This window comes from Salvia splendens, unplaced genomic scaffold, assembly GCF_004379255.2.
Source record: "Salvia splendens isolate huo1 unplaced genomic scaffold, SspV2 ctg368, whole genome shotgun sequence".
NCBI lineage: Eukaryota > Viridiplantae > Streptophyta > Magnoliopsida > Lamiales > Lamiaceae > Salvia > Salvia splendens.
In genome coordinates this window covers 357,501-367,500 of record NW_024599013.1, presented here as the reverse complement: position 1 = coordinate 367,500, position 10,000 = coordinate 357,501, and the positions used below count along the sequence as shown (strand labels likewise).

General features: G+C 42.5%; 3 protein-coding genes across 3 annotated transcripts; all 3 read left to right on the top strand.

Annotated features, from left to right (window-relative positions):
• Positions 1 to 4,034: 4,034 nt before the first annotated feature.
• LOC121789908 (cytochrome c oxidase subunit 1) lies at positions 4,035 to 7,520 on the top strand. The gene is made up of 2 exons (XM_042188251.1): positions 4,035 to 5,655; positions 6,617 to 7,520. Exons 1-2 carry the CDS (start codon positions 4,930 to 4,932, stop codon positions 7,472 to 7,474), a joined length of 1,584 nt encoding a protein of 527 aa, XP_042044185.1. The 5' UTR covers positions 4,035 to 4,929; the 3' UTR covers positions 7,475 to 7,520.
• A 425-nt stretch (positions 7,521 to 7,945) lies between these two features.
• On the top strand, positions 7,946 to 8,590 carry LOC121789931. The gene has a single exon (XM_042188268.1). The coding sequence runs from the start codon at positions 7,946 to 7,948 to the stop codon at positions 8,588 to 8,590; it is 645 nt and encodes a 214-aa protein (XP_042044202.1).
• A 168-nt stretch (positions 8,591 to 8,758) lies between these two features.
• On the top strand, positions 8,759 to 9,384 carry LOC121789911 (NADH-ubiquinone oxidoreductase chain 6). The gene has a single exon (XM_042188254.1). It carries the CDS (start codon positions 8,767 to 8,769, stop codon positions 9,382 to 9,384), a length of 618 nt encoding a protein of 205 aa, XP_042044188.1. The 5' UTR covers positions 8,759 to 8,766.
• The last annotated feature ends 616 nt before the right edge of the window (positions 9,385 to 10,000 follow it).

Sequence of the window (10,000 nt, the reverse complement as noted above, 5' to 3'; positions counted from 1 at the left end):
AGACTCACGCATTCAGTGATCTAGAATGCAAGTAGAAAGACTGAACTCCACTCGTCAAGTAGCCTTAGAAAGGCTAGTCTTTGATCAAGAAAGTACGCCGCAAAGTCCGGGATCTTGGCTCCTAAGGCCCTCAAGATGGGATTCAAAATCCTCTTTGTATGTTGTCTCCATGGACTGGTAGGAAAGGTCTGCCTAAAGTGGACCGATTAACCCAGTAGACCGATCTTTCACTCTTCCCACTTTTCGCAGGTCAAGCACCCCCCAAATAGGCTCGCTTCGTTCCGGGTATGCAGAAAGCCCTGGTGCAAATAGATTGAATGAAGATAGTGGTACAAAGAAAAAAAAGTCTTCTTCTTTCTTTAGGCTTTAGGCCTGCCCCCTCCTGTTAGTAAGAAGCAAGGGCTTACACTTCAGCGGTGCCAGCCAAGATCACAAATCCAATGGTATCAAACCCTGCCCCATGGATCTCCTGACCCCATAACACTCGAGAAGAATGAGGAAAGCGCCTTTCGTGATGAAAGTTGTAAGCTCGGATTCTGGATTGAGAAAGAAATCTGGAAAGCGCAGCTTTAGCTGAATCTATTATAGGAGGCGTAGGGTAGGCTCTTTGGAATGGACTACTTCTCATCCGCCGCAGGGAAGCAAGTATCCGGATCCGTTCCAGCTGTCCAAGGCCAAGGCTGGGTCGATCAAAAGCAGGCAAGCCCAAGACAAGAAAAGGGTTGATGGAACCATGCAAAGAGTGCTCATTAACTCACTAGCGTCCCAATCAAATCATTCCAAAGTACTTCCCCATTTCGGAACATGGTGAAAAAGACTGGCGTGTAGTCCGGCGCCTATGTAAGATCTAATATTTTCCTTCGCACCAACCATGAATATATTCTGCCAGTTCTCATTCATCTTTCCCCGACATGAACTATTGGACAAGCGTAGGTCCCAGGTACCACTAAGGCCAAGTCACTAAGCAGCGGAAATCAGCGATAAAAAACCGACTTCAGAAGAGGTGCGGCGAGAAAGTCAGGCTATAAAAATAAGATAGAGATGGGAAAGCAAAGGACATTGATTATTTCATTTCCGAGCTGGGATAAAGCTCTTTGCCGGCGAGAGTGCCATTAAATGGAAAGGGAAAGCCCAAGTCGAAGGAGAAGCCACAAGTCCACTAACTGTGTCTCACTTTTTCTTTTTCGAAATTGCGTATGTGATGTTCTGAGTCTCAGATAACTTTTTCAATCGGTCGAAGATAACAATACTTGACGACCAGGAGAGGCTTAGCCCGTGAGCTAAAGTTCTCGTTAGAGGACCTCCAGTGCGGATCAGGCCTTTGGCGATCCCGTGAAGCCCGGCAAAACGGCAGGTATTGAAACTTCGTACTGATTGAGAAAGAACAAAAAGTAGGGGTTAGACTGCCGATAAATAAGACCCCGGAGTCAATCAGGTATAACAGGATCTTAGCTTTCGCAAGGGTGGTCCCTAGTTTTTCTTTTTTGATTTTACCTATTAGATAGATAAAAAAGAAGAAGAAAAAGTCCTTAGCCAGAAAATGAAATGGTAAGGACTCCGCTTCGTTTTGATTTTGAAAGAACAAAAAGAAGAGAGTCGCGAAAAGATAGATGAAAAACGGAAGGTATTGGCCATCTTCTGTCTTAAGAAGGCACCAAAACTTTATAGCGCCAGCGGACGCTATTCCTAATAGAAGAACCCGCCACCAATTGATCTGGATAACCCCGGTGGATCCACAGATTACCAAATAAAAGAATATCACAATTAACCCGAAGAAAACTCCCCTCTTTTTTTGGAGAGTCTCCCGATCGAATAAAAATAAAAATATTTGGGCAATAAGGAGGGCTATTTCATACTGAAATAGGTCGGGTAGGAAGAACCTCCCGATGATGAGAATAAGAAAAGTGCATTCAAATCTTGCATCATCCTTCTTGGGATTGGAGAACAAGAAGAAAAATGCAACTGATACGATGATATATAGCGCAATAGCTACATCTGCATCCACACCATAATGGTGTAAGTAAAGAAAGAGATCACTAACAGAGAAATTATAGAGTGCATAGAACCTTGCAAAGTCGGTTTTCGATGAAAAAAGAAAAGAAATGGCGCAGGCCCCTCCCATGACCATAACGGTTGGGGCGCTGATTTCCTTCGATTCTTGGAAAACGATGGGCAGTATATGAAGCAGGGAAAAAACGAAGAGATTGAAGAGCATGCCAAGAAGATATTTATTGTAAAACACGATAGGATTGGGGAATGAGAACATTTTCTTTGGCATTTCAAAATTATTCTTCTACTGCTCCCTCAAAGAAAAAAGGGGAGACTTGAATAGTTAGAAAAGAAAAGGGTTGACCTTGAAAGGCATGGGAGTTTTAGGCGTCAGAGATTTATTCTCTTACGAAATTTCTTGATGAGCATGAGCTCAGGGAAAAGCCCAAGAGATATAATAGGGAGATAGGGAATTGGGCTAACGATCAGATAGTCAGATAGGCTTGAGAGAATAGGGGGAAGAAAGGACAGAGAAGGAGCTTTCGATCGGTTAACTATGGGTAAAGGAAGCGTATCGGAGAAGCATTACCAGTAAGAGTGAGAGAAGCCCTTTCCCTGCAGGGAATGAAGATCAATCCAAAGTAAAGGTCTTCAATAGTAGGGAAGATATCACAAGGTCAACATTGACGCAAGCTCAGGCAGCTCAACTGAGATGTGAGCAGATTCAATGTCGTAAGGGCATCTGTGTAAGACATCATATCAAAGCGTCTCTTGCCAAGCCTAATATCAGATATCTGTCCTGTGTTAGTGTTAGCTGCCTGCCTGTCTCTTGGGTTGGGCTTAGAGAGTCTCTTTCTTGTCTGTAGTTGGTGTAAACTCTGTCGATCGTTCTTTGCCCATATCCACTATTGCCAGATCCAGAGTAGCCCCATGTGCGTTAAGTTCTTTCCTTCCGTGAACAAGAAGGAATTTCTTTATTCGCTTATCCAGTTTGCGTTCTACTCCAGCTTTCCTGGCTAACTACTAAGCTTTCCAGGTTCGCTACTCTAGTTGAACTCGGGTTTCCCTACAAAGTCTTTCTTAATTGGCCATTCCCTGCCCTGAGTTGTCAAAAGTAGACGAAAGAGTGTACCAGCTTTCGTGGAAGTAATGGCATTCCTAAGGGTTTAAATGATTGGAGAAAAAGGTAAGACTCTCCAGTGGTGTGGTAGTTTGCAGGGGGTTTCACTTACATCCAGTCCATCTAGCTCTATTCTTTCTTTTCAAGTGCGAGTTCCTGCTCCCGAGCATGCGAATAAGCCTATCTGTGGATACGTTAAGAAGGCTATCTCTAACTACGCTATTAGCGGATTACCAGGAGGAATGGTTAGCCTATTTTCAATCTTGACTTTCTAGAGCTATAGAACAGTTCTCTGACAGCCATTGTCCCCATATTCTAACTATACAACATATGCCCGCATAGAGAGCAGGTTCTTCTAAAAAGAATCCAATCCCTAAAGCAATTCCAGTACTATCGCCATTACCGCTGTGGGACGTAAGAACTCTTTGCCCTAAGGCTGATTGAAGAAGATGGCATCAAGCTCGAATGAATCCTACTTCTATAAGCAGACGATTACTGAAAACTTTCAACAGAATACCCTTTTGCGGCAGTTACTATTTCCGGTGAAGACTAGCTTTCCCGGTCTGGAGGTTTTTATTCCTCAACTGGATGCAAGAGCGGCTAATCGTAGCGGATCTTCACCCCTTTCTATAAGACTAGGAGCAGACCCCCTATTTTCTCTCGGAGCTAGCTTTCCATCTGCCACCTCGTATTCTAGTCCATCTCATTGCTAGCAAGAGCAGAGAGATCAGAAGCACGGGGCTATTGGAGCTCTTAGTGCAATTGAATATGCTCTTACTGTTGGAGAATACCCCGCAATCAGACTGATTTGCCCGGAGTCAAAGGTAAAGGTGATGGCTTTCGATCCCCTCCTCGCACATAGAATGGAAGAATCCACTCTGAGGTGCTTAGCAGCTCTTTGTTGAAGGAAGAGAAAGATCTAATGCCATTCTTATTCTTACAGAATATGATATGCAGCTATTGCATCAGCAGTTCGGGAGGGGAGGAAGGAGGTTATTAGTAAATGCCTAAGCGCTCCTGCACTATATCGTTCTTCTAGTTCTTCCTATTTGACCAGATGAAGCGAAAACAACTGACCGATGATGGAAAGGCGTACGGACAACCAAAGAATTGCGTTGCATATGTAACGGTTTCATCCGCGACGACTGATCTAAGAGTATAGAATAGATGGTGACGCGGGTGGAAAAATCAAGATAGGAAAGAATGTTCCCTACCTAACCGTATACTAAGAAGTATAGGGTGGAGGATGGCATAGAGAAGACTAACACTAGCCGAACAACCAGTAGAGCGGGGATAACGTACGAAACCGATAGTGAGAGCTAGCTGAGAAATTGCACAAAAAAAGAGGTCACGTTCGAACGGTAAGCTACAACTAAGAAAGATGTATTGTATATAATTGTATATAATAATAAATAGCATTTCCGCGGCCTGTAACACAAGCGTTTCGGATCCCCGATACCATCAGATTTTTTACCGTAAACAGGCTCTTCAATCGAAAGAGATTCGTCTAGTCTAGACTTCAAAAGTCTTATCTTATTCAGTTTAAAAGAGGCATCTGCCTCGGTAAGAAGATATCCCGATAGATGGAAGACTAGCAAAACCAATTACTTAGAATAAAGGGCTCCCTTCTCTTCTGAACAAGACAACAAAGGCTGACTCTCCATCTCCTTACGCGGATGAGATAACTGCTGATTCGTGAACTGAACAACTGCTGCTTTCCTCCCCGATGGTTATTCACTCGCTTGAAAGTCTACGATTGTTTGGTCTTCCCTCTTTTCTTTGGGGGGAGCGGAACCTTTTTACAAAAAAGTAAATCAACTATGACAAATCTGGTTCGATGGCTTTTCTCCACTAACCACAAAGATATAGGGACTCTATATTTCATCTTCGGTGCCATTGCTGGAGTGATGGGCACATGCTTTTCAGTACTGATTCGTATGGAATTAGCACGCCCCGGCGATCAAATTCTTGGTGGGAATCATCAACTTTATAATGTTTTAATAACGGCTCACGCCTTTTTAATGATCTTTTTTATGGTTATGCCGGCGATGATAGGTGGATCTGGTAATTGGTCTGTTCCGATTCTGATAGGTGCGCCTGACATGGCATTTCCACGATTAAATAATATTTCATTCTGGTTGTTGCCACCAAGTCTCTTGCTCCTATTAAGCTCAGCCTTAGTAGAAGTGGGTAGCGGAACTGGGTGGACGGTCTATCCGCCCTTAAGTGGTATTACCAGCCATTCTGGAGGAGCAGTTGATTTAGCAATTTCTAGTCTTCATCTATCTGGTGTTTCATCCATTTTAGGTTCTATCAATTTTATAACAACTATCTCCAACATGCGTGGACCTGGAATGACTATGCATAGATCACCCCTATTTGTTTGGTCCGTTCTAGTGACAGCATTCCCACTTTTATTATCACTTCCGGTACTGGCAGGGGCAATTACCATGTTATTAACTGATCGAAACTTTAATACAACCTTTTTTGATCCTGCTGGAGGGGGAGACCCTATATTATACCAGCATCTCTTTCGGTTCTTCGGTTTTAAATGGCCCTTTTCAGATTCAAATCTGAATACGCATTGCGCTATATGCTGGGACTGTCTGCTTAATGGTACTCCTACTATGTTCATAAGTGGTTTTCTACCCCGATCTAGTAAAAATGGGGTATCTAAGACACAATCAGCAGGTAACCAACGACATAAAAGCAGTCTAGTAGGAACCTCAGAGACTACACGCGCAACAACTTATCCTAAATCCTTCTGTGAGTGGCTAGCTGGAATTATCGATGGTGATGGAAGTATTCAAGTTAGTAAAAAAGGATATACTTCTCTTGAAATTACTATGGGACTTGAAGATCTACCACTACTACGATATATCCAACTTATGCTTGGTGGAAGTATTAAAATGCGAGCAGGTGCTAAAGCTTATCGTTATCGACTACATAATCACCTTGGTATGATTAAACTAATGAATTGTATAAATGGTCATATTCGACATTCAGCACGACTACTTCAACTACATCGTGTCTGTCAAGTACTGGAAATCCCCGTAATTCTACCTATTCCACTAGATGCTCAATCAAATTGGTTTGCAGGATTCTTTGATGCTGATGGTACTATTACTATAGCTATGAAGCATGGACTACCTCAACTAAGTATTCGAGTAACTAATAAACTTCTACAAGATGTAGAGTCTTATAAGGTAGTATTTGGAGGAAGTCTCTACTTTGATAGTAGTCAAAATGGTTACTATCAATGGTCTATACAAAGTCGAAAAGATGTTATCATGATGCTAGATTACTTTAAATCAAATACTTTCCGAAGTCATAAATCACGACGATTCTTCCTTATTGAGGAATATTACAGTCTTTACGATCTCAAAGCATTTAAACCTGACAGTATTCACCATAAAGCATGGCTAGCTTTCCTAGACAAATGGAATAAGTTGATGATATAGTCCACCTTTCTTCTATTCATCCGCTTACATTAGTAGAAGAGAGAAGCACCCTGAAGTTTACATCCTCATTCTGCCTGGATCCGGTATCATAAGTCATATCGTTTCCACTTTTTCGGGAAAACCGGTTTTCGGGTATCTAGGCATGGTTTATGCCATGATCAGTATAGGCGTCCTTGGATTTCTTGTTTGGGCTCATCATATGTTTACTGTGGGCTTAGACGTTGATACCCGTGCCTACTTCACCGCAGCTACCATGATTATAGCTGTCCCCACTGGAATCAAAATCTTTAGTTGGATCGCTACCATGTGGGGGGGTTCGATACAATACAAAACACCCATGTTATTTGCTGTAGGGTTCATCTTTTTGTTCACCATAGGAGGACTCACGGGAATAGTTCTGGCAAATTCTGGGCTAGACATTGCTCTACATGATACTTATTATGTGGTTGCACATTTCCATTATGTACTTTCTATGGGAGCCGTTTTTGCTTTATTTGCAGGATTTCACTATTGGGTAGGTAAAATCTTTGGTCGGACATACCCTGAAACTTTAGGTCAAATCCATTTTTGGATCACTTTTTTCGGGGTTAATCTGACCTTCTTTCCTATGCATTTCTTAGGGCTTTCGGGTATGCCACGTCGCATTCCAGATTATCCAGATGCTTACGCTGGATGGAATGCCCTTAGCAGTTTTGGCTCTTATATATCCGTAGTTGGGATTTGTCGTTTCTTCGTGGTCGTAACAATCACTTCAAGCAGTGGAAAGAACAAAAGATGTGCTCCAAGTCCTTGGGCTGTTGAACAGAATCCAACCACACCAGAATGGATGGTACAAAGTCCTCCAGCTTTTCATACTTTTGGAGAACTTCCAGCTATCAAAGAGACGAAAAGCTATGTGAAGTAAAAGAAGAAAAGGTCGCCGATTGCTACTAAGAACCTAACAGAACTTTTCAAAATCAACACACCCATCATGCTAAAAATTCCTTTCTCACACCATCTATTTCGACGTCGCCAAATGGTATGGTATAGTTCTTTACAACTTGTATCTAGTTTTGTCTCTCAGAGTTCGTTGCAAGATCGTTTATTGGCATCTTCTTCTCTACGTAGTCGATATCCTATACTTTCCAATTCGAATTTCTATTCTAGCGCTCCTGATGGCTCAAATAAGAAGAAAGACAGTAGACCAAAGAGAAAGATATTGAGACAAGTAGACCAAAGGCAAACTAAAGCGCAAGCTCACTTTCAAGCCCGGGTTAAAGCTATGAAACAAGTATGCGGGAGTTTAAAACTAGAATTGGCAGCTCGTATATGGCTATTCAAAATCAAGTATCCGAAAATCTTATTATTCTTGAAATTTCTTTTTTGGGGTCTTATTATGGTTCGAGCTGGATTGATCATTTATGATAATATCTCTGCTCTATTTGCATCATTGCCTACTTGTCATATGATGGCTGGAGCTGGATCTTCCGTCGGAAGTGGAGATTCGGGCATCAACTCCGGATGGACATCCCTCCTAGGAAGTGGGAATGGGAACAGCTCTAGCGGCAGTTCCGAGGACATTCTCGATCAGCCACCCCATGCTAATGCTGAGAGCAGGTCAGCACCACCCCAGCATCAAACTGGAGAACCCTCTCATCGGTGTCCATATCAACCCGATGAAGTGATCGGAGGAGACTCCATCGATTCAATACAGCAACGGCTTTTAAGCCGTTATCGATCGCCTTCGGCGGACGTCATAGACATAGAAAGGGCCCGAATCGACGCCGAAGATCTTTTTGAGGTCAAGGCGGAAATAATTCAAACAATGACACCCCTTCATCCAGAAGGGGATTGGCTTCGACGCGGGGCTCGCGCACTAGATAACAACCGGACTACCACGGGGGAGGAGTCCCTTGCTAAATTATATGCTATGTTAGAAGACCTAAAGGCAAATGGTATAAAATCGATATCATTTCATAATTTGAAGAGTAAAGTCTTCTTAAGAATCGATGATATCGATTCAAATTCCGAAATTCACTAAGTGCCTAGGACAGTGGAAAGAGATTTGAGATTCCGTAAGTAACTCAGTGCCTAACAAGAGTTTGTCTTGGAAGAAGAAAATGAAATACGAACAACCGCGCTGGTCGTAATAGATCTACTTTCATGCTGGAGCAAGAACTAGCATGAAAGTTCCATTTCAGGGAAGGACGACGTACTATGATACTTTCTGTTTTGTCGAGCCCTGCTTTGGTCTCTGGTTTGATGGTTGTACGTGCTAAAAATCCGGTACATTCCGTTTTGTTTCCCATCCCAGTATTTCGCAATACTTCCGGTTTACTTCTTTTCTTAGGTCTCGACTTTTTCGCTATGATCTTCCCAGTAGTTCATATAGGAGCTATAGCCGTTTCATTCCTATTCGTTGTTATGATGTTCAATATTCAAATAGCGGAGATTCACGAAGAAGTATTGCGCTATTTACCAGTGAGTGGTATTATTGGACTGATCTTTTGGTGGGAAATGTTCTTCATTTTAGATAATGAAAGCATTCCATTACTACCAACCCAAAGAAATACGACCTCTCTGAGATATACGGTTTATGCCGAAAAGGTACGAAGTTGGACTAATTTGGAAACATTGGGCAATTTACTTTATACCTACTATTTCGTCTGGTTTTTGGTTCCTAGTCTTATTTTATTAGTAGCCATGATTGGGGCTATAGTACTAACTATGCATAGGACTACTAAGGTGAAAAGACAGGATGTATTCCGACGAAATGCTATTGATTCTAGGAGGACTATAATGAGGAGGACGACAGACCCACTCACGATCGACTAAAGAAAAGGAAAGTCGCTTGATATTGGTTCAAATCCAATTCGTGAGCACATGGGCAATTGTTGCACCGTGGACATGGGGCCTTATGGGCTTCCGCCTACCCTATAATATAAACTGGGTGGGTCTCTATGTAGGGTATGGTAGTGACAGGATGTTGTCTTCCGTCTAGCATCTAAATCTCACCTTTGCCCTCGCTAACTCCTATCATAAAGTACTATTCGAATTAGAGGGGGCCCCTCTTCCTTAGGAATCGCAATGTCAATTCCCTTGATCAACGGCCATATTTTTAGCACACTGGACTTACCGCGGCCTCCGAAAAGGTACTATTCTATAATAGTTCGCCAGCAAAGCATTTTCCGAAACAGGCAGGGCTAGATCCTCTTTTAAAGGAAGAATCAAGGAGCACCTACTGGTAGTGGTGAATACTGATAACATGAATTCCCTTAGCGCGTTGGATCATCGAAAAATGGATCAATTCCTATCTCTGGTAAGACCACCCATGAGGGTTCATCAACTCATTTCTCGATCAGATATTGGTCACAAAAAGTCAAATTTGAACTTGTCACCAGCCTCATCTGGCTTTTCTAGCTTCACAGCTGATCCCTCACCAGATGCTTAG

Bases quoted from the DNA above. Each gene is read 5' to 3' on its own strand.
- LOC121789911 (XM_042188254.1), top strand. From the start codon at position 8,767: ATGATACTTTCTGTTTTGTCGAGCCCTGCTTTGGTCTCTGGTTTGATG.
- LOC121789908 (XM_042188251.1), top strand. From the start codon at position 4,930: ATGACAAATCTGGTTCGATGGCTTTTCTCCACTAACCACAAAGATATA. The intron at 5,656-6,616 runs TTTAAATGGCCC...AGAAGAGAGAAG, and splicing joins ATCTCTTTCGGTTCTTCGGT to CACCCTGAAGTTTACATCCT.
- LOC121789931 (XM_042188268.1), top strand. From the start codon at position 7,946: ATGGTTCGAGCTGGATTGATCATTTATGATAATATCTCTGCTCTATTT.